Source organism: Columba livia, chromosome 7 (genome assembly GCF_036013475.1).
Source record: "Columba livia isolate bColLiv1 breed racing homer chromosome 7, bColLiv1.pat.W.v2, whole genome shotgun sequence".
Lineage (NCBI taxonomy): Eukaryota > Metazoa > Chordata > Aves > Columbiformes > Columbidae > Columba > Columba livia.
The window spans coordinates 4,173,905-4,198,153 of NC_088608.1; the positions used below are offsets into that span (position 1 = coordinate 4,173,905).

Here is a 24,249-nt window from a genome sequence, read left to right on the forward strand (position 1 = left end):
AACCACCGTGCTTTAGAGTTTGACTGTTTGTCTTGCATTGCTAGTCTTTGTAGTCTCCAAGAATGCAAGTATATGGATGCCTGTTTGTGTATAGTGTGTGTGTTTAAAATTATCAGGTCAGTTTGGTAAGACTGAAAGTTTTAAACTGTGCTTCACAGGTTAAGTTGAAAGATGGGATAGACGTGAGCACTGCAAACTTCTTCACTTGCCCTGCGAGGTATCTGTTAGCAGGTCTGATTTATCAGTGTCGTAATCAGGCTGACCTGGAGGATGAACAGAGCAGTTTTATCTTCATTGTGGTCCGGGTCTGTAGTGTGACGGCAACTGTGGATGTCAATTATGCATTTATGTAAGTGGCAAATTTCTATCAGCTAGAACCTGGCCTGATAAAAGCCGACTGTTTAGGTCAACAGATAGCTATCATGTAGTGAGAATCGGTTACTCCAGAACCGAGCTGTCTTTAAACCCAACAATTGCGCTTGGGCTACCTGACGGGCTGAGATGCGGGGAGGTGATTGTATTGAGCAGTGAGATATCGCGTGGCTGAGCGTCGCGCCCTGGGCGGTAAATAATCGCTCAGTTGACTTTGTACCTTCGTGAAGAGAAACTATTTGTGCATGAGGATGTTTTAGCACAAGCAGCTGCTTTTCAGCAACAGAATGAACTTCAGAAGGACTCTGAGAACGCCCAAATAATGTGCTGAGTAGCTACAGTTGAGCACTGAGTCTGGTATTTGTTACCAGGAGCAAGCAGACATAGTTGGCTGGCGAAGGAATATGATTTTTCAAGGGTAGATTTTGCGCTATAGAAGGCTGCGTTTGAACAGTGTTACCCAACACAATGTCTAATCCGTTTTGGAATGCATACTATATAAACGTACACCTTTTCCGTGCTTGCTTCTGGCTTGCATTTAAAATAAGCTACCATCCCAAGCCAAATGTTATAATTAATTTTCCCCGGTTTGTCTTGTGCGAGGCATTTAGCGTCGGCTTCCTATTGCTTTCCTTTTTGCAACAATTTTGTTTTGGAGGAGTGTATATGACAAACTGTTATGTAAATTTGTCTTGTATCACAACCACATCCTCCAACGCATCGCAATGTTATCTGTGTTCCTTCAAGGTCAGCAGCCCAAGCTGTCCAGCACTAACTGTATTAAACTAATCAGACATCACTCATAGACATACACTTCATTAGTTTAACTTACAGTTACATTGACCTAAGATAACTTAACTTCAATTTGTCAAGTAACCCACATCTTGGGGGAAGGGAGAGGGAATGACTATAAAAAAACCCACCAAAAACAACCACCCCCCCCAAAAAAAAACCCAAAACAACAAAAAAAAAACCCACCCTCAACCCAGAAGCTTGAAAATTCACTTGAAGTGAATAAACTTGCAATCTGTCATAGACTTATGTGCAAATATAACCTTTACTGACAGCAAATAAATCTGATCTAACCAATAGAGCATCTTAGAGAGGAAAGCTTTTTCTTTGCTGTTGCCGTCCGGGTTTGATCAGACAGAATGAAATAGTCAAAGTTCACAAAGATGGGATGTTTGAGAAAGGGTATGTGCCTTGTCCTCATGGGCAGGATAAAATTGTAGGAACAAGGGCTGATGTGACTGGTGAGAGGAAAACTCATTAGAGGTACTTTCTACTTTACTTGCACATTTTTAATGTTTGTTTTGTAATTGAATGTTTAAAGTATTTTATTAAATTGAAAGTATAAATGCATCAGACTACAACCTAAGGAGGCTGACTACTCTCTCCTATTAGAGGAAACGCTGATTAAAATCAACGTTGATTCTTTTATTTCTAGCTTGCTAGTAACTGCTAAATATCAGCTTCCCAAGTAGTACCTTGTTAAGACAAAATTCTCATTGAAAACTGACCGGAGTGTGTGTTTTGAATTACACGTTTAAATATTTAAACCTTCTCATGAGGTCATGAGAAATACTACATTTGCATTATTTATAATATTGACATAATTTGTAGAGTACAAGTTTTCTTTTACAGGCGATTTTCATAACTGTGACGTTTCATAAATACCTTGTTTCTGTTTGTGCCTTTTGTAACACAGAAAATTCACAAATACTTTGAGTGCAAACGCTTTTGGTAACGGAGCTGCAGTACTACATTTTTATTTCCAAACTGTGCTTTGTTTCAAGACTCCGGTTTGCATCAGAAATAATACTAGTGCTAATAAGTCTGGTATACATCTATGCAGCAGTAGTAGATACGTGTTTTAAAAGATACATGCTTTTTTATATATAAGCTGATTATGAGAAGGAAGCAGGTTTGTTCGTTTGTAACTGATGCTCAATGAATTAAGGAACATTTTAAAAAGTGCTTTTGAAGCAGAGTATACGGTGCAGAATCATAGATGCTAAATTCAGATACTCTGCACTGACCGGAGATTTTATGTGATATAGCCGCAAATACTTTTATTGCAGAACAGCCGTGTACTCCCTTGAGTAAGAATTAAAGCAGAATTGGTAACAAACAGCACAACCAACGATACTTTTGTGAATCGTGCGACCGATATCTTGGTGTGCGATGACATGATGTTCCTGTGCAGGAACAAGATCTACCCAGGGCTGTCACCCAGCGGAGATGTCCTCGCTCTTCAAGGGGAACATATGTAGCGATTCTGGAAGGTATCAGAGAGTTAATATTTTATCCGAAACACTGCAGAGATTTATATTTACTCCCAAATTCAAAGGCTGGTTTCTTTGTTTAGAAAATGTGTTGCTTTTCTGTTTTCGTGGCTTTATGTCTTAATTTATCTCCTTGAAGGAGCACAGGAGCCCTGATGAGTGGGCAAGATCAGACTCCAACGTCCATAAGGAGACTTTTTCAAGGTGGCGTACTTGGCTAGTCAGCTTGCAGTGGTCTACTGTATTGATGTACAACAGCCACAGAACTGAACAGTTTGAAGAGCTTTCTTAATTGCTATGCAGGGACGCACGTGATTTTTCCCTTAATTGGCAAGAAGGCGTCTGTACGGACGTCGCATTCGGACGAGGGGCCTCATCCTTGTGGTGGCGATTTCCAAATTGCAGCACTTGAAAGGTACTGAAAAAGGGTGGGATTACCGGCTGCTTTCTCTGGACAAGTTTTTTCAAGAGTTACAGAGTTTTGTTATCATTTGAGGGAATATTATCATCTTCTTTTCGTAAATTAGGAAGGTCCGGCAGAGACGAGACCTGAGGTTGTTGGGGCCTGCAGAGCTGCGGCCTTGTCGGCCTTGTCTCCCAATGTGCCTCAGGCACCTGAAACTCTTCAATAAATGTCTGATCTTGTCTAAAATTGTTTTCCGTAGCCCACAGTGACTATTCAATAATTCTACATTTACATTTTACATTTACAGTTGATATGACACACTAGACAAAAGTGTTTTATATTTTTGGGACTATTCGCTGCAGAAAGTAATTCAAACAAACCCAAAAAAGTTCGTAGTGTAAGACTTAGATCTTTGAAATGGAGAGACTAAATGTAGCGTAGCTTGCCGTTTGTTTTAATAGCACTGCTAGATTATTTTAAATATATATATATACATATAAATATCATGTGTAACATTCAGTACTGCCCCCCAGGTAGCTGTTCATATGAATAAAGATTTTATTTGCAACAGACTCGAGCCCTGAAATACCCCTAGGGTAAATGCTAGCATATATATAACCCTTGATATTTGACAACTATATTTTAAAGACAAACTCTCTGCTTTTTACGTTTTACAAAAGAGAAAACAAATCATTGTTTTCAATTAATAGAACTCTGGAAAAAAAAACCCAAAACAACCTGGGGGGCATGGTGTTCAGTAATGCATAGTATATTCCAAGAGTATATAATGTACGTGTGTGGATTTTTTTTTTAAATAGCCTGTGAAGACTAGATCTAAGAATGTTTCAGATCTGATGCCTTCATTCTGTTCTATAAGGAAAAGATGTGTTATTGTAGAGTGAGTTCTTTACGAACTGATGGACCGATGTCACCTAAATGTCCTCTTAGAAATGGTGATCCTGTGAATTTTAATTCCAGTGAGTAACTCAGTGTGTAAGTATAAGCAGTCCCACAGAAAACAGAACACAGTTGCATGTGTGAGCATTCAAAAGTGAGAATACTTGCTGTTTTCTAGACGTTTTCTTTAAAAATATAATACCTGCAAGTCATGTGTCTTGGGGAGGGTGTTTGAAGCTGAGAACTGAGGCAAAGCAGGGCAAATTTCAGCCTTTTTGGTAAAGCTGAGTCCATAGATGCCCATTAGTGCTGAGGACATTTGTCTTTTTACATCTTTATATCAAGTACTGGAAGTGCAGCTTTGTATAATCTACATAGGAGCTGGAATTCCTTTTCCCTGCATTAGAGGCCTTCCCAGCATTTGGCCCTATTAATACTCAGGTAAGAAATAAATAAATTGCATGTGTGAGTAGTGTGTTAGTTAAATAAAAGATGACCTTGTACCTGCAAATTAAAAAAGTAGTTTACCTGATCCCACTTCTTTTTTTGGCATATTTTATGCAGTTTTCTTCTGTATATAGGTGAATAAGACTTGAATCTCATTTATAGTGTTGACTCTAAGAGAGTGCTCAACGTCATGGCATTTTCAGGTGGGATGTGGCTCAGCTTGTTGGAATTGCTGAATAATTTTCTGCCCAGAGCTCTTCTCAGTTTCACACCATCTCTTTGTTCCTCAGTGTGAGGTTAAGAACTGTGTCTATCTGTGTTTTAGCTCAGATGCAGTGGAACGTGCTCCTAAAGAATAGGCTGAGTCGTCTTGTGTACTTTGATTAGTCAATATGGGGGGGGTAAAGAAATGATAATAGCCTGTAACCTCTGAAAACAGGGTTCAGGTCTCATCTTTGATTAAAAATATCATGTGGGTGTAACTTAATTCTGAAGCTTCATTGATGGGTACAAATAGTGACATCCTTACCTTGCTGTAGAGATGTCCAAATGCAAGAATCACAGAAACACTCTGTTTAAAGGGACACAGGAGGGTGCAGGAGATACTACTTAAGCTAAACTTGCATTTTTATTTTATTTTATTTTATTTTAAATAAATCAGTTGAGTTCGCCGAGGTTAGTTCACGCGTACCCATTCGTCCTGCCCACGCTTTGCACCCGCTGGTTGGGATCTAGCTTTGCACCGGGGACCAGATGGCCGTCCTAGCGCCGTGTTGAGCCTAAACTAATAAACCTCACCGAGATACGAGACACAGGCACCGTGTACTGAGCTAAAACAACTTGGTGACTTCTGACCAGAGCTGGCTGGTGTCCAGCCAGCTTAAAGTGTAAGCGAAGGGAATATACATCCATATGGAACGGCATGAAGCTCCACCGCTTATCACAGATGATGCCCTCCACTTCTGTAGCCCCGGATAATAGAGGGTGTCCCAGCCTGAATTAACGGGTGTGAAATTCTTTCTGAGGGAGAACTTGGAGACCATCTGATGCTGGAAGTACGTAACGTGGGAACATACGTGTAAGAAACGGGGTTTTGTGTGATTCGGGGTTAATATCACCCAAAATCTGTTCTGAAAACTTCTTCTCGCGCAAAGTAAGCTCCTAAGGAAGAGCGTATTACTGAATGTATTAGAGAATGATTTATATCAGAACACTGATGTAAAGCAATGCTTCGATAAAGTTAACAGAAGAAAAACATCGGAATTCTAGAGTTTATTTTAATTGGAAAGATGGAGTGAATAAAGGTAAAAAAAATAAGTGACACGTTAAAAAATCTGGTAAAAATTTAACCAAGCTGTTAAAAATAATCCAGTAAAAAAAATGAAGTAATCCGGTAAAAAGATGAATCCAGTAAAAAAATAGGTAAAATCGAAGGGCAAAATAATTTCCTATTGAGGATCACAGCACTGCTGTGATTTTTCTGCTCACAAATAGGCTGCTCAAGTTTACTTTCCAGTCTGATGGAGGGCGGCTGCCTGAAAGTTTTCCTGAAGCTGGGAAGGGAAGCGGGATCTCCTTTGTCCGGCAGATTAATGGCCTTGTTGCCACCTCACACAGGGGCCAGAAACGGTGTCCTGGTGCTCCAAGTCCTTGCACAGATTGAAGTGCGAGCGTTTTTATTCTTAGGTCTGGCCGCATAAAAACTTGGGGGGAGGAATCCAATACCAACAACAAACCCCCTTCTTTTCAGAAACAGGACGAATGATTTCCTAAGTAAACCACCTGAAATTTATTCAGGCAGACAGCGATGTGATCTTAAACATTCACGTTGCATTAATCAACTTTGCCTCAGATAAAATGCTGGCAGATGGTAGCTATTCATTTTCAAAGTGACAGGTTTTCTTTACGTTTCTGTGTGGAAACCCCCACATGCCCGCTTCCCTCCAAAAACTTTACTTGTTTAATTTGTCCAACATGTTTTTTAAAATACAGTCCCGTTATTAGGCAATTTCACAATTTGGGTAGTTGGAAGAGGTTTTGAGGTGAATTTATATCTCTCTGCTTTGAAGTCAGTGGAAGTATATATGTATGATCTCAAATTTGGCAGGAATAAGATGGGAACGATGCAAACGATGCGAGGAGAGGTGCAGGACCTGGGAGGATGCTGCTTGGGACCGTCGGGGGATCTATAGGAAGTGCTAATGTGAAATGGCAGTTGTCCATTTGATGTGTAAAAGATTTGCTGAAACTCCAGAAGAACGCTCTGATGAGACAAGGGAAGAACAGCCTGGTTTTCCCAACCCTAGCATGTGTTTTCCTTTATGCTCTCAAATACTGGGTGAAATCCTTTTTCTTTCTAAAATGCATTTTATGAATCACCTGGAGAATCGATATTTACATTGCTGGCAGTAAAATGTAATGAAATTGTGCGTTATGACTCAGTATTTCTACACTTAGGGCTTTAATGAGTATTTTATCTGTCCTTCTAAATGGTCGCTGGGTATTTATTTTATTTTAGGTTAGTTATGGATTACATTTCTATTTCCAAATAAATATATACAGTATTATAAAGAATATGATGCTTTCTACAATTCTTTCTCTTTCTGCTCCATAACACTGATTTCATTTTCCAAAGGGAAAGAAACAAAGCTTTTGGTTTGCATCCGATAAAAAGAAGAAATCTTGATTTTATTTCTAATCTTTTTTATTTTCATCTCAGAAGTAAATAACACAAATTTTGTCACATACTTGTTTTGCACATGGTTTGGATTTATAGCTTTATATTCCAGTGTTATAAATAACTAGTTTTCTTAATGAGGACTCACAGCTTGGCTGCATTTTGTGAATTGATGTATAATGAACAGAAATCTAAGTTATGCAAACTGTTTAGTTTCTAGTCAACAACAAACTGAGAACTGTTACCTGGTTCCGTCTAGTTACATTTAGTTACCTGGTTCACCCTGAAAGTGTAGAGCCCTGGATTTTAAATTCTATATTATTTTAAATTCTATAATTACTGTAGAAAATGTGCTCAAGGGTGTTTTCTAGTTTTAGCTCCTTGATTCCCCTGGGATTACAACTGCATACAGAATTCTAGCGTGCGTGTGATACCTCTTAAAAAGTAACATGGCTTGAGAAGGTTGTGGAAAGGTGGTAGAACAAAGCGATGCTCCATGGGCAGTGTCCACACAACACGTTATTTAAAGGAATTTTATTGCAGACTCGTTCTTAAGGCCTGAATGTCCTCAAGACGAGGTTGGAGTCCATTAACTGCTCTCCAAGAGCATCATCTCCTGCTGCAGTTTCATCTGAAGGGATCCAGTTCATGGTCGTGGAGACCAGTCTGGTGTGAGCTGGGGCACACTGGGTGAGGGTGGTTGTGAGTTGCTTTGTAGATGCTCCTGTAGATGCTCCTGTATATCAAACTGAAATACTAATCTAAATGGACCCATAAAGTACTTGATTTTGTGGTTTATGATGTAATTTCTTCCCTAAACACACAAACATACAGGTAGGCTGTAGCTGGATTACAATCTATATGCTAAGTTATGGTGTGATGGAAAGCTTCTAATTTAAATGGACTTCTGACTCCCCCCAAACCACAGTTTGCTCAATTTATTTGTTCTTCCTCCTCTTCCCTCTTACACTACTCAGCCCAAGTATCTCAGGAACGAGACCTGTTATTGATGTGCTTTGAATCATTAGAAGGTTAATTCATCCTCGCTTGAAAAATTAAAATAATATTGACAATCTGTGTGAATTTTGTCTGTTAGTTTGGATATCTTTGACAAATACAAAGGAACCAAAAGCCTTTTGTTGTTTCTCATCTTTCTCTAAGGAAGATTTTTGCGATCTTCTGGTTCACTGGGATGGTATTTTCATTTCTTGTCTCTGTCCGTTGTCCTTGGCTTTTCCTCCCTCCCTCCTGCACATACATCCTGATGGTCCATTATAAAGAATGCTTTTCATTTCAAAGCACTTTTTAAAAAATTATTGTATATGTTCATAACCTTACCTATTTGTTCATGTTTTTCTGTTTAAGCTCTATTAATTTCCATTTTACTTGTACACTGGAGCTTATATTTCTAATAGCAACGTGAAGAATGAGTGAAGGAAACAGCGGACACAGCAGCAAAAGCAAATCTGTGATTTTCTTTTGTAGAAGAATTTACACCTGGTTTACATCATTATTTCTAATAGTTATTATAATTAAAGGTGTATCTAGAGTGGGCCTCTCTCACCACTTTTCCCTGATGTCTCTACTTAAATTGTTTAATGATTTATCAAAAAGTTTTTTAAACATTGTAAATTATTGTAAGTAAAACAATAGGAAATTTATTCCACCTTTATTTTTTGTTGCAGTTAAGCAGTGTTCCTACTATGAGGTTTTTTAACTTTAAGAGTGATGCTATATTTTTTAACATAACATTCTGCATACAATGAAGATATTTGTCTATTTGGAATACGGAAAAATCTGCGTGGAATTAAGTATTCTGTAATAACGTGAAAATTTTGGATGCATATAATACTATGTATATTATATAAGGAAGAATTAAAAAAAAATTGAAGGGGAGTGATTTGAGAACATCTGCAATTTTTTATTTATGTAAGAGAATATCCCATTTTTAATTAAAGATGGAATTTAAGAATGATAAATAGGCCCATTATCTAGCAGTAGTTAGTTTGCAGGCGTTTTCTCCCCTCCTGTTCTGCAGATAGCTGCAGGTTTGACTGTGCCTTTGGCTTTTGTGAGCAAAATGCATTTCCTCCTCGTGACAGAGTAGTTGTAACTCACTAAGCACGGAACAGTTACCGTGCAGAGACATCTCTGTGTTTAAGCCCCGAGGAACAGAATTACTTTAAACTGTGCATATGGAGAAATGTCCTGATAATCAATTTTATTAAAAACATAACAGCTAAAAATTCTATTTGCCAAATGAATTTGGAGAAATAGTGGTAAGGATACTAAACTTAAGCGAGGAGAGGAATTTTGGAGGAAATTGTAATGAAGTAGTTAATATTTCACTTTATTTTTTTTTTAGAGTGAAACGATTCCTAAATTAACTCCGAAGGAGAATTTCTCTTGCTGTAGCTATACTGTAATAAATTGTAGTAGAGCCAAAATAAGATGTTATTTCTGAAGGCAGCGTGCTACATCGTACCGCTCACAGTGCCAGACGTAGCTTCTGTCTGCCTTGTAGCCATTGACAAAAAAGGGAACGTGTGCTTTAGGCCTGGTTTACTGCAGGGATGTCCACTTCACCCTGACACAGGCTGACTCTCACGTTGGAGGTTAATACGTGGCTGAAGGTTTTAATTAGTAGTAGAGGTTCTCTAAAAACAGCCTATTTTGCCATATTGGACAAGTTTGTGAAGCTTTTTGATCTTTGGTAGTAGACCAACCTTTTCCTTGTTAGTTCTTTATTTCTTTTTTTGACTCTAGCCCTTAAATTACTTCTTCATGCTGTCCTCACCCTAGATCTGAATTATTGTTGCATCTACAAGTCTTATCTGTGTGGTGTCGAGATATCAGTCAAGAGGCCTTTATGGAAGAGGACTTGGTTACAGAGCCCTCATAGCTGTCTGCTCCAGACTCTTGTGTTACCATCTACTCAACACAAGTCGTGCTTGCTCGAGTGAGGTTTAATGCCGGCCTTGCAAAAGATCTTGTGGCCCCAGACCAATTTGGAATCAGATTTCAGTGTTTCCCATGGCTGTTGAAGCATTCAGATCTTAAGTGCGTTAAGCCAAGAGTGCAGGTCTTGCCCAAGAAGACCGAAGCTCTCTAGGCAGAGGGAGTAGTTAAAGAATGGAAAAAAGCAGAGTCTAGCGTAAGTATTAAAAATTGCATCATGATTTAGAAATAATAAAACCGATGTTTTCTGCCATTTTTTTTAACATGAAGCAGAGAAGCTGGAGAGTGGTCTTACACTGAATTAATACTCAAAATGGTGTAAATAGACTGGAAAATACTTGTATATATTTTTGGATATCAATACAGGAAAAACCTAGTTTTTCACATGCCATGGTATGAGTGGACTATACATTCAGGATTAAAAAGTAGGCATCTATACTTTTAAATACCACTTTCCAATGTTCACAGTTGTTTGAAGGTCATTGACACGGTGGTCGCACGGGGTCTCTGGGCTTCAGACATGTCTGAGGACAATATTTATGGTGTCTCTGTATTTCCCGTCATTAACAGGCATTTTTCAAGGGACTGTTCTTAGATTATATTTTGCAGGTGGCTCTTAAGTTTTCTTAGATTGGTTATAAGTGAAGGGTGTAATAGTTTTCCTGTGCCTTCAAGAGGTCCATTGGTGGATGATGAGACCAGTGTGTTCAGAGCATGGATGGAGATGGAGTACGTCTGAGCGAGCGGGGTGAATGAGTTGGTGGCAAGGAGGGAGTTTGAGATACTTGTGTGCTTCCTGCATTTTGAAGCAGTATAAAGGATATTCCAGCTGTTGAGATGAAGCTCAGCAGCTGCTCTGCAAACTCCTCTAACAAAACAGGGCCCTGAATTTTCTTTATCTTTATCTTCTTTATCCTCTTGCCACAGGTGTTGCTGGGGCTCTGCATTTCTCTTAGCTGGCAATCTTTGAATTACGTGGTCAATATATGAGAATAATAATAATAATAATGAGAATCTTTCTCACTGGGTAAGACTTAATAAGAGATAATATTGTCACCTATATAATTGCTGGGTACATGCTAAGCTTCTGAATCACGAAGAGGAAGGTACAAAACCCATGTGCACAAACCAAATGCTTTGTAGTGGTGAAAAACAGCTACGCATCCATGCTCTGGGCTGTTAGAGGATTATTGTGGTATTATATTTGTCTTCCTATTATCTCTAGCTCGCTTTTCCACAGTGTATTTTGGTCCGTAAATATATATATACTGTTTTTTTTTTCTTCCCAATACATGCTGTGGAATTTAAAACTCTAACTTCATTAACTCTTGCATGTAATATCTCTAATTTTCTTTTTAAAATGCAGAGGGATTTGTAGTGCGAGGAGTGGTGTATTTAAGGTAGAATATTCCATGCTTTTGCAGATGGGCACTATTACACGCCAGAGCAGCCTTCTGACCGTGAAGCCCAACCACGCTTGTTCTATTAGTTGTACTTCAGAAGTATTTGTTCAGTTTTTTCCTCAGATGGATAACCAATATGGAACATTCTGTCCACAGAAGTCTTATTAAAGAGGTTAGAGCATCCTGCTAATTAGGAAAAACTAATTAGGCAGATTGCGCCTGTAACCAGAATTTTATATTTTAATGGATTTTGAAATGTGGTATACTCATTTTTCCTATTGTAAAATGCACTTTCCTTTTAAATGTCTGGAAATGGTCTTCTTGAGGAAATTATGTACCGACAGTAAGAAAGCAGTAATATTTTAATTTTTGAATTCATTAAATAAACCGTAGCGGAGTATACGCTATAAAATTGATGAAATCGTTAAGCTGCACCAGCTCCTTACTGTTTTGTTACCTTCCTTTTGGAAGAGTTGGATTAAGTTGGTATGAAAAAACAATCTAGTTTGTGCTTGTGTTAAAGTTAGGCTTAGATGCTACACAAAGTTCACAAATTACTTTTTGGCTACTTCAAGCTAAAATGCATTGGCCACTGTTCCACTGGGGCTTGGGAAGTTTTATTGTGTTTAAAGCTGGATCCAACCCATTTGCGAATGCAATTGCAGCATTGCTACAGACTTTTGGTCTCAAAGGTGAAAAATAAGCCCATTTTCAGTTTGGGGAAGGACCTGAAGGCAAAACTATGAGGATTGTGTGGCTTTTCATGGTTCGCATCTTAATTCCTGGTAGGTACAAATGACCCAACGCTGAGGCTTTGCCTTTTTTACAAGGTTCCATGTGGAAAGCAAGGGATGTTTGTGGCTGAGGATAAAAAGTCTGATTTGAGGTACGCTTAAAAATATGTATATTTAAGATTTCTTCTTGATGTCTACTTCTGAAGTTTGGTTGGTTTGTTGTTTTCTTTTTTCAGCTATGCTGTGCTACAAACTTTAATTAGTCTTAACCATTTTTCAGGCTTGTCATTCTGCATTTTGCAAAATGCTTTGGCTTGCGGAGAAGCCGCGTAGCCGGGAGCTGCGGGCAGTGACCTGCAGTCTGTCTCAGGACCATCCTCTGAGATGTAATTCAAGATACAGATGTTGAAATCGGTGAGACGAGGTTGGCGGCCATCTGGAAGGCGGCCATCTGCTCCTTCCTGCAGAAGCACAGAGCGATGCGTCTGGAGGTCCCTGCCCCTTCTTGTCACAACCCCAGTCAAGACGATTCAGGATTGAGTCTTTGAAGCCTGATTTGTGAATGTCGGGCTGCCAAGGACTCGGCACTTAGTGATGAAAGGGAAAAACGGACAAATACTTCTAGACATGTAAGATTTAGAAATAAGATGTATAAAGGGACCTTTTTGCAGCCTTTCTGTACTTAAAAGGGGCCTATGAGAAAGGTGGGGACAGGCTTTTTAGCAGGGCCTGTTAAAACAGAACAAGGGGTGATGGTTTTAAACTAAAGGAGGGAGATTCAGGCTGGACATGAGGAAGAAATTGTTGGCCCTGAGGGTGGTGAGAGCCTGGCCCAGGTTGGCCAGAGAGGTGGTGGATGAACCATCCCTGGAGACATCCCAGGCCAGGCTGGATGGGGCTCTGAGCAACCTGAGCTGGTGAAGATGTCCCTGCTCATGGCAGGGGGGGCACTGGGGGAACTGGGAAGGTCCCTTCCAACCCAAACTATTCTATGAAAGGGACTTCAGTAAAGCACTCAGGCTTAAAATCATATAGCTCAGGTCTAGAAATGTGAAAGAAGAATCACAGAATCCCAGAATGTCAGGGATTGGAAGGAACCTGGAAAGCTCATCCAGTGCAATCCCCCCATGGAGCAGGAACACCCAGATGAGGTTACACAGGAAGGTGTCCAGGCGGGTTGGAATGTCTGCAGAGAAGGAGACTCCACAACCCCCCTGGGCAGCCTGGGCCAGGCTCTGCCACCCTCACCGGGAACAAGTTTCTTCTCGTATTTAAGTGGAACCTCCTGTGTTCCAGTTTGAACCCATTGCCCCTTGTCCTACCATTGGTTGTCACCGAGAAGAGCCTGGCTCCATCCTCCTGACACTCACCCTTTATATATCTGTAAACATGAATGAGGTCACCCCTCAGTCTCCTCTTGTCCAGCTCCAGAGCCCCAGCTCCCTCAGCCTTTCCTCACACGGGAGATGCTCCACTCCCTTCAGCATCTTTGTTGCCCTGCGCTGGAAACCCCATAGCAAAGGGAGTTGCAGCTTGCTATGCTAACTCGTAGAAAATGAGCAATAATGCCCCATCAGGGCATGGGCCTTGTTAATTATTTTGTTAACACACTGGGAAATGTATGCAGGAAATATGTAGTTTGTACTGCGTGAAAGCAGAACTGTGAGTACAGGGGCTGGAGGATGGACTCATTAGTTCTGGTCCACTTAAAGGAAAGCCTTCCTACCTCCAGTCTTAGAAGGCTGAAAAGAGGTCAGAAGTATTGCAAAGACTTGTTTTTGTGCTGTCAGCCTCCAGCACCACGAGACCTTCTGTATTTGCTGGTGAGTCAGCTCTGGCTTTGGTGACTCAGATTTGAGTTGAGCATCTGTGATGACTTGTAGATTCACTCCCTTCCATGCTCCTGCCGTTTAGTCTTCAACCTGAAATCTGGGACTACCACCAACCAGACGAGTCTGGGTAGTTAGTGTGATGTCATGTCTCTCAAGCAGTTTATGGAACAGGGGTGAAATTTATGGCAATAAATATTTTAGATGGTTTTTGTTTCGCTTCCTAAGGAGAAGAATTTCCTTAGGTGAGAGGTTAATTTGCAAGCGACTCTGCTTTATGATGTACCGATGGTTTTAGTACATAGGGAGCTTCTCCTCCTTCAGTGTCATAGGTTGAAATTGATACTTGCACTTAATAGCTTTGCAGATTCTTGTTTAATTACTGGTCATTCTTCTGAAGTGGATGACTCATTTAGCCTTCAGTGATCAGAGGTGTTCTTGGCCCTTCCTATAACTCTACACATACGTATTTTTGCTCCCAAGAGCCACAAGAATGCCTATTTTTTTCTCTTCCATGTCTCATTTCCAAGGATAATATAGAGAAAGGGATCTGAGAGGGGTATGAAATGAGAAAAGGGGGATAGTGAACAAACTTGTGTTGATCCAGGTGGCTGTTGGTGCGCATGTGAACTCTGCCCGTTCAGTTTTTGCCTGGCAGGACGTGCTTGCCTCTGTCTTATGGGTTGTGCTATTATTAATACTGTTGCTGCTATTAATACATCTATAATTTATTATTATATGTAGAAGTCTGTACTTCTATATTGATATTTCAAATTAGGAAGCTATTTAATTCTGACGGTGGGATAGCATTTCAGATGATATAGGTATGTTGCTTTGGTAGTATTTGGTCTTTATTGAGAAATCTGTATGAAAAAAATCATCATTTCTTTTTGATTGCCAACATATTCGGGGTGAGAAGTGACTTCTCCTCCTTCTGCCCCAGCTCTACCCCCACACCCTCCGGATTTTTCATGCTGTGTCCTTGCTGCAGACTCCAGGTTAGTTTGTCTTGGCTTTCCACACCCCTTAAATTTCTATGTTTTACCATGTTCTTTTAAACTATTTCTGGTTTAACTTTCACCAGCTTTTCTTCCTGATATTTCAGGCTGTGACATTGCACGTGTCCTGGTAGAGGCCCGTTGCAGAAATATAGGCTTTGAATTCACCAGCAGACAGGCATTTCTATATCAAGAGCCAGCACTCGGTCTTGTTGCATTGAGATCTAAATAAATTTGCGTTGATCTCAAGAAATGTGGATGTTTTGAACCTTGACTTCCAAATGCTTCACAGTCGGGTGTTGTTTCTTTTTTCCCCCTGCTTTGTCAAGCAGGATGACAGTAGTAAGACCATGAGCTGATTACTCCCTGTATTAGATAATAATTTCTTAATGTGGGAGGGATATTAAGAGGAAAAGATGTGAGCGCTCTTGGAAGACTCTTTATGGAATAAGGCTTAAGCATCCCTGTAAATAGGATGCATGTTCCCTTTTGTGCTGAGTCAGACACAGCTTAGGTCTTGAAGGACAAATGTGTCAACAGCCAGGACGAAAGTCAAGAAGGTCTTAGAAAACACCGGCGAAACATATGGTGACTCTTCTATCTTTAAAAATTGTCATTATTCCCGTGATGCGTTGTCACCCTTGGATTTTAGGTGGAGTTGGATTAAAGACCAGCCCTGGTTCTGTCTAGAAGTGTCTCTGTGAAGTGCTTGTTGTTTCCACACCTCATGTGTTTGTCTTAATGATGTGCAGGTGGCAAATAATTATGAGTTTGACTTAAAGTTTAAAAACCTGCAGGTGTTTTGAGTATCTACGGGAGGCAAAGGGTGAAGAGGCTGTTGGGATGATGAGCAGGAGCTCAGGAGGGTTGTTGGGTGTCCTGCTGCTGGAAAGCCAATGCATCAATGGGCAATGAAATTGGGTTCTTCTTCAGGGCAACCTGGATCATCTTTAAAAATGGAATGCCTGTTTTTCAATGAAAAGACAGTTCATTTGACTGATGGTTTCTTTTCCTCCACCAATGACGCTTGAAAAAGAAACCAGGGGGTTTTGGGATGGTTTGTTGAAGTCTCTTCCATAATGTGAAAATAGGGTTGTATTAATTGCAGTTAGCCTCGTAAGATGGGATGTAGGAAAAATATTTTCTTGGTGTTTATTTTTTGTTTGACTGGGATTGTTTTAGAAAAGCTTCTTCTGGTTTATTTGACTAAATGCACAAGAAGATGCTGCAAGTCTCGTTTGTATTTTATGGAGTGCTCTGGAGTTATAATAACCCAGGGGATGGTTGTGAGAGGGACGGTTATAGTAGGAAGAGTAATAATGATTTCCTTTTTTTTTCTAGAGTGCTGAATTTTATTTGTGTGAACTTTTTAGGAGATTAAGGTTGATCTGCAATAGTATATATAGTGTATAGTATATAGTGTCAAGAGTTTTGTTCTTCTAATTTCAATCACTAGACTTTAACAACTCTCCTGTCACTCCCAGCAGCTTTTCACAGAAACGTTTCCCCCCCAGTTCAATATTTTTAAGATGTTTTAATTATGGAAGTCCTCAAAATTAAGATTATTTTTTTTCCGTATGAGTTTGTGTTTTACCCGAGTGGCACTTGCCCATTGTGGATTATTTTCTGCCTTGGAATATTACGTGATTCCTTGTTCAAGTGAATGCCAAGCTGATGTATGACACGCTTGAGATGGTGTTGAGCAGAGCACAGTTGCAGAATTGCAGTGCTAATTCTCCTTTTACATCTCAAACTTGCAAAAACCTAAAGAAGGGGGCGAAAACACAACAAAAACCAACCAAGAAAAACAAGCAACAAAAAGGATTAAAAAAAGCAAACAAACTAACGGGCAACTGAAGAAAAGCATGAGGGGAAACCTTGAAAAATTACAGGGAAATTTCCATAACAGATACACTCGTAATGCTGGTTTAATAATGATTTCCTGTCATGAAGTATTTTTATCATTTGCCGGCTCTCTGACGTGGCGTTCTATTGAACATTTTTGAGAGCCATGTTTTAATCAGATTAAGCTCGAGGAAACCGATAGGTATCTGTTTGGCTCATGACTTCTGCTTCTGTTTCTCATTTAGTCACAAGACTATTGTTGCTGGAATCTTTTAAAACCCCTTTTGCTTCCACTTGCGGCCGCTCACGGTGTGCGAGCCCCGAGCCTTCGTGCCAGGGATTTTCATGATATACGTGCATTATGGAATTATTTTGCGAATTAAAGAAGACTGATACAAACTGTGTCTTTTCCTCATGTGATTAAATAGCTAAAAATAGCTGCCTATTTTTAGTTTCAAGCGTAGCGATGTTTCTTAGGAACAAAGTGTGCTAGGAAAGGCTGATCGTGAATAGTTGGACTTATGTGAAGCAAAAATGCTTAATAAACCCGTGGACATTCTTGCGTCGTTTTATATACTAATCACGCTTCCCATGCAAGAGATATACTGAAAATACAGTATAAGTACTTATTTTAGCTTCGATATTTTTGTGTTCTTTGGTCCTTTTATTTAAAGACAGCAGAAAAGTTTGTAGGCAAAATGCTTCTTTATGTTTTCTGATATTGTGCAAATTTGGGAAATGACCAAAATAATTAAAAAAGCTACGTAATGTTTGAGATTATTAGTTTTGCTTGGATATGAGTGAACTTAGCACCTCATTCAGTGGTCTCAGCATCTTGGAGCGTGGGGGAGGACCAGCAAACCGGGCTCTTAAATAGCTCCCTCTATACATGTTTACGTAATTTCCAGAGCAAAAAGCATGTATTAAATTTCTAATGACCTCTTCTCTCTAGCGCAAATACGGAGCTTTGCCCGCACAGCAGAGACGATATTCAACAGCTTGGTTTGCATTGGATCTTCATTCGTAGGGTTATTTATTTGGTTGTCGTGCCAGCAAACTGCGAGCCTCGGAATTAATAAAGGTTATTAGTTGCTTTCCATAATAAAATTAGCTGACCTTTAAATAGGAGCATTATACAGGCGATCTCTAAGTGGAAAAATGACAGAATGCATTTTTAATATGGTAGCCATCTCGATTACTAAATTTCACAGTCGCAATATAGAAAGTACACGTTGTGATGAAATGTTGCTCTTGAGTGTATATTCGCAGACAACAATGGAATTTTTTGTATCCAAGACAGAATTTAACCCCTCGGGTCACAGTTTCTGCCACTTGTTGTATTCGGTTACACTCGAACGATACAGAAAAATGAAGACGCAACTTGGTTTTCTGATAAGGAACGTGCTTTGGAAGCGACGGCGGTGGGAGTGCTCTGTGGGTTTTATTAAGCCTGATGATCTGCGGATTCCGTGAGTGCTCGAACAGGCTCGGGTCGCTCTCAGGGATACGTGATGTACGCAGTTCACTGCACCACCGTGCTATCATTTATTCCGAATTCATTAATCTGCATTTATCAACCATTTTAAAGAGCGGCTTGCTGTAAAATACAATATTGCACGTGAAATTTCTACGCACACCTTTTGCTTTTAGGTTGGAAACAGGATGCAACTCATTTCCAAACTAGCTATTCAAGCAAAATTTCTTCATTGTTTTTCTTGCACTGTCACGGAGTTTGTACCAGATAACGACATTATTAATTTTGCCGTTATCTAGAAATGATCCTATAAAGGCTTCAACGCAAACTCTGTGTTTTTATTGTTATTTTTGAAACTTTGAAAATACACGCAATGATGATATTGTGGCTTGGATTTGAGCTGAACTCCAGTTCAGCAGCACAAGCAAGCCTGTAGTTTTTCAGATTTGACTGCGTCTTATAACATTTGTTGAAATCCTTACAAGATATTCATCTATTTGTAGCATCATATAGGTCTGTCTCCCCATCTGTCTCTGTTTTTCATGACAACGAGGCTCTGGTACATTTTTTTTTCCCACTTTAGTACTTATTCATTGAAACCCACTGTAATGCCGTTGCTGTCGTAGTTATTTGTCCAACAGCTTTTATTGATCATTTGTGATAAAATACAAGATTTCTTCACAGGGAGAAATTTTAACCAGCGATGAGTGAATTTGGTTTAATTAGATTTAGTTTTATACGGTAGAAGTAATGGTATGAGAAGCCTTTTATGTACTATTAAATAAATAGCGTAATGTGGTGCCAAAATGTAAGGAACATTGAAAAAAATATATATTCTTGCCGAATTATTTTCTGCTCGGCCATATTTATTAATGAATTCTACAACTTTTATATTTGAAAAGGTTCGGATTCCCTCCAAATAAATCCTGGTTTAACAGGATATCCCTGAGACTTTCCCCACACCCCCCCCCCCAGTATTGGCAGCCTGACTAAAATAGGCTCATCTGGTTTAACTAAAGATCTTTGCGTTACTTGGCGGTGGTTTCTTTTGTACGTGGTGCTTCGAGCTCATTGAAGCTCCAGCAGTCCAGGAAATGCAAATCATGCAAATCATCCTCGCGCTGACGATGTACAGTGGCGTGATGGAGCCGCGGTACGTATGGCTCGTGGGCCGACCACATGAAAGCAAAGCGTTTAAAGACCAGATGAGCCCAAGCTGGGTTAAGTTAGACTTATGTGTGAGCTTCAAAGCTTGGAGAATAGCATCCCTTTTTAAAAATAAATTTATTTTATTAATAACACCTGCGCCGCCGAGTTCTTAAACGGTGAGAACATGTATAGATGGACGTTACGTTAAATATATTTAAATCAGAAGGGTAAAATTGTGTTGTTTTTTTTTTTTGTGGAAGTTCAGGTGGAAATAGAACCGCGGTCTAATGCGCTGCAAAAAAAGCCCTATTTGTGTTTGTTGCACATAAAAGCCCAATTCTTCTCTGCCTTTCAGGTAAAAATGAAAATAAATGGGAGATAAAAGGGGATTTTGTCAGTGCAGAGGGTTAAGAACAGGCTTTCTGTGAGTGCTTGTGAGTGGAGAGAAGAGAGAGGTTGAGCGCTCGCTGCTGCAAATTTCTTGGTAATTCAGGGAAATCCTGCTTTTCTTAATATTTTAATACTTCTGAAGAACTCATTCGATACTTTTGGGCCTGAGCCCTCGTTGCCTTGTGTAACTCTGAACCTCAAAGGTGAAGTGGTTGGGATTGCAGCTGGGGTTGCACCCCAGAATTCACCCAATGACTCGTGTGAGACGGCCATGCAAAAACCACCTGTAAAACCCCAGGTCGTGGGTAAAAATCACTAATAGAATAATAAGCGTTTTTCATATGAAACTTGCAGTAAAAAAGCAGCGTTTAGTGTATTTTTAAAGACATTATTGTCTCTTGCCATGGGTGATACTCAACATGGGTGGCTCTCTTGCTTCTAGTAGGAGTCTTATTTCTAAGGAGGTTTGTTTTTGTTTTTTTTTTTTTTACAGCCCTCATTCGCTTTTCTTTGGTGTTTTGATGTTTTTAAAAGTTGAGATTCATTCAAATAATGTAACGTGACACAAAGCTGGAAAATGTCAATCTTGAGCCGTTTCTGTGTAATCTTGTTTAATTTTTCCTTGAAACAGTAGCCCTAAGGAGGTCGATGGAGGGACCGGTCAGGATGCTGCTCTGTATCACCCTGATGGATGTAATTTTGGCTTTGATATTCTTTACTAGTTCACTACTCCTCCTTCTTTTGGTACTTTCTACCACTATCTGTAGTGATTTATCCACACACGGGAGGAAGGAAGAAATTAAGTTTTTATACTGATTAGTTTCTTTCCCATCAAGTCAATCATAGAATTTCCTGAGTTAGAGGGACCCACAAGCATCATCGAGTCCAACTCGTGTCCCTGCACAGGACAACCCCACAGGTCACACCGTTTGTCTGAGGGGTTCTGTGTCAAATGTATATTTCTTTTGAAAAACGCTAATTACATTCCATTCTTTAATATCGTATATGAAGAGGAGCTTGCGGAGGAGGTTGGGTTCAGTTGATGCCTGAATAGTTAAGTTCCTTCCTTCTGTGTGATTTGTTTGTTCATCTCTTAAGAAATAAAGGTGAAGGAGGGGGTGACATCCTGAAAATCATCACAAGAAGCTGGGGAAAGGAACATGCTAAATAAATACTGTTTTCCTAAGCCAGTTGGTAGTCATCCCTTATGGGGGATATTCATGAGACTTCTCCTGGGCATTCGTTTATATGTCCAGCACACACTTGGTATTTTAGCAGAAGCAGGAATTTAAATCATAGATAATATTAAATTATCTTTTATGCTCAGTGCTAGAAATGCCGAGATGCAGGAGCGCACAGAGAAAGCAGAAATCTTACTGCTGGTATCTATAATAATTTAATGTAATTTAATATCCATTTCAGCGTTTGACAGGAAGTAAAGATTACTTAAATATTTGTCCCTGCGAACACAGGGCTGTGTAAAGATCTTTGACTTTTAAAGTTAATTTGTTTCTTCCAACAACATATAGAGATATATATGGAAAATTAATCCCATATGATTGTACAGCTACCAGTGCTCCAGAACTTTTTTGGGCGTAATTTCCAAAGAACATCGCAGGTCATGTTGACAAACAGCTTGGCTAAAGTTTCCTTTTCTGGAGCCCTGGAAGGTTTTATGTTTAGTCCAAGGGCATCGCTGGAAAAAATTGGTTTATTTGGAGACTTTGACCCAAACTGTTTCCCTTTGCTTGGTTTTTGCAGGTGGGAAAGCCTGTCACCAGCCACCTCAATCAGATCTCTTAGCATTCTGTGCCAATTGATGCACAATCTTTTCCCAGTAACAAATTAAGTATGTGTCATATATCTGGGTGTGTGCATGTGCACAAGCATAGATGTGTATATAGGTACTATCTGTGCTGGAAAATATACGGAGATCTATTATTTTTAGGTATACAGTCTCAAAAAGATGATATTTTATTTGGGGACATCTGTGAGGTACTGTGGCGAGTAGGGTCCATGTGTATGTAAACAGTGATGTGATTAAATAGGAGCTGATTAAATCACTACATTGTGACACTTATCGTCAGCTCTGGCCTGGGCTCCTGATAAGGCCTCGATAAAATTCAGCCTCAGTTTCTTAACTTAATGGTTAGAAAACATCTTGTATATTATTCTGACTCTTTTACATACAACTTCAACCCCCGAGGTGTGTATTTCTCCTGGGGAATGATGGACGTTCAGCACTGGATGCTTTATTTAATGGTGACGGGAATTCAGAAGTTTTAGGGTACCGTAGTTGCGTGTTGGATGTGTTGGGAAAATATACCTTGTAAACTCTCTGGAAGCGGTATTATTAGTTTATTATCCTCTTAGTGGATTTTTCCATGTGGTGAAAAGTTCACAATACCGCAGTGTTGGGGCTCAGTTTATTGGGGAGTGCATCCGCGATGTACAAATTGACTTTAAGGTGGCTGTTAATGACACATGTAGTTGCCAAACTCCCAGCCAGGAGCTGGAGATGAAATATGGGCAAATGGCTTCAGCTTCAGAACCGTCAGGTTCCCTCACAAGTTTAAAATATTCTCTTTTTCTTTGAATTTTCTCCTATACGTCTCTGTTCTTGTGTTGGTCCCCAGTGTCCCATGTCAGGAGCTCCAAAGCTGAGCCCCATTTATTCCTTTTCTTTCACTGGTGGCATTATAATTAAAAACCTATTGTGCTAACACATGAAATAAAATGATAGGACATCAACACAGATCACACTTAAAATCATGTTATGTAACTGGAAGTAAAACAGCTTATGGTGTGTGCCAGGCGTGATGCAAGTTTTATTTAAGAAATATATGACTGAAGGGTTACATTCGATCCAAATGCTCCCCTTTGTGATCTTTAGCCATGTTTGTAGAGAAACCCCTCTTAAAGCACTTAGAGCTTAATTCGGAACAGACAAAACAATTATTTTTTGAAAGTCTGCTGAAATATGTTTGGCAGCTTTTGGATATAGGGGAGTGTTTGCCTCACTCTTTGAAATCTCACTTCAATCGCTCATCCAGCCAGCGCGGTGTAATCATTCAAATCTGGTAGCGAGGGTGGGCTTTGCTGAGTTTAAAAATGCTCTAAAAAGGAAGTTTAGTGACTGAAAATAGCGTGTAATTCACGAAGACTGAATTTTCCCTTATTGATATGCTTTGGAATATTGGTCTGTCTGCTGTCCCCATGGTTTTGGTGAAGTGCTGGTTGATAAATATCTCAATGTAGAATTTAGAGCTTTGATCCCTCAGTACCTACTGGTAAGTGGGGCTCTTCCTCATCCTCTGTTTTTGTGGTTTTGGTGACTGAGCATCACGTTCTACCTGCAAGAGATGCTGCATGAGAAGCTTCAAATGTCCAATGAGATGCTGGTCATGGTCACTATGGCTGGTGAGCAGCTTGTGTTGTCCCATGGTAATATTTGAGAAATAGTTATATTTGTTTTTGACCTAAATAGCCACTATTCTACTGGAGACTTCCGTTATGCTGTGACAGCTTCTCCTCTACTGGCACTTATCATTTAGTTCATTACATAGATATTAGATATTAGATGTACAGGTCTGGAGGCTCTTAAGCATCAAATAGTCTCATTTTAATTTCTTAGGGAACCAAAGTGGCACTTTATCTTCTATAAGTATAAGTGATATACGTGGCTGTTTCTTGTAGGAAGAGAAGGAAGCAGATTGACACTCTGCGATGTGGTTTTATAGTTGAACTATTGCGTGGAGACAGAGCAGAAACATTTGAATTGTGGTTCTGATTCTCACTTTGCTGATCACATTGAATAGTCTGCTCCGCTTATATTACAGCAGAGAAGTTGCCACTGTGTCACAGAAACAAATGTTATACAAGTGTGAAGGGCAGTTGGGAGAAATAAATAATAATATGATTTTTTATTGTATTTGAGATACTTTTTTATATAGGTATATGGAGGACTATGCACTTTGCGAATACATATTAAAATCACCAAGCTATTCCTAATGTTCTGTAGCGCTGCCTGCTCCTGACAAACATCTGATACGGATCATATGCCTCTAAAAAGAGAAGTTCCTCGAGCAAAATATCCTCATGAAAACAGGTTGGAGATACATTCTCTCGCTCGCTCTCACTCGCATGTTACATTTTGGCACGTCGTGGAAGCAGGTAGCATATCTACTACCTGCTGTTGAAAGTGTTGAAGATACTGAATTATTTATTCCATCTTCTGCACTATCCAAACTCGTTTTGGGTAGTTTGACACATCTCGGTCTTCCATATGGATACTTCATGGTGACAGAGTTGCCAGCTGCTCAGGTTTTATGACAGTCTGAGTTTTTTCGAGGACTGTATTAGTTTTCTGGGAAGTATCCTGCTTT

At 39.7% G+C, this 24,249-nt stretch overlaps 1 protein-coding gene across 50 annotated transcripts in view; it reads left to right on the top strand.

Moving 5' to 3' along the window:
- GTDC1 (glycosyltransferase like domain containing 1) overlaps positions 1-24,249 on the top strand; it is a 188,874-nt gene that overhangs the window by 63,053 nt on the left and 101,572 nt on the right. For 16 of the 50 annotated variants that reach the window (XM_065070259.1, XM_065070254.1, XM_065070258.1 and 13 more), the window contains one exon: positions 2,961-3,072. The exons of the other annotated variants lie outside the window; for them this stretch is intronic. In XM_065070259.1, the coding sequence (XP_064926331.1) occupies positions 2,961-3,072 (112 nt within the window). The remainder of the gene's footprint in view (positions 1-2,960; positions 3,073-24,249) is intronic. 50 annotated transcript variants of the gene reach the window in all.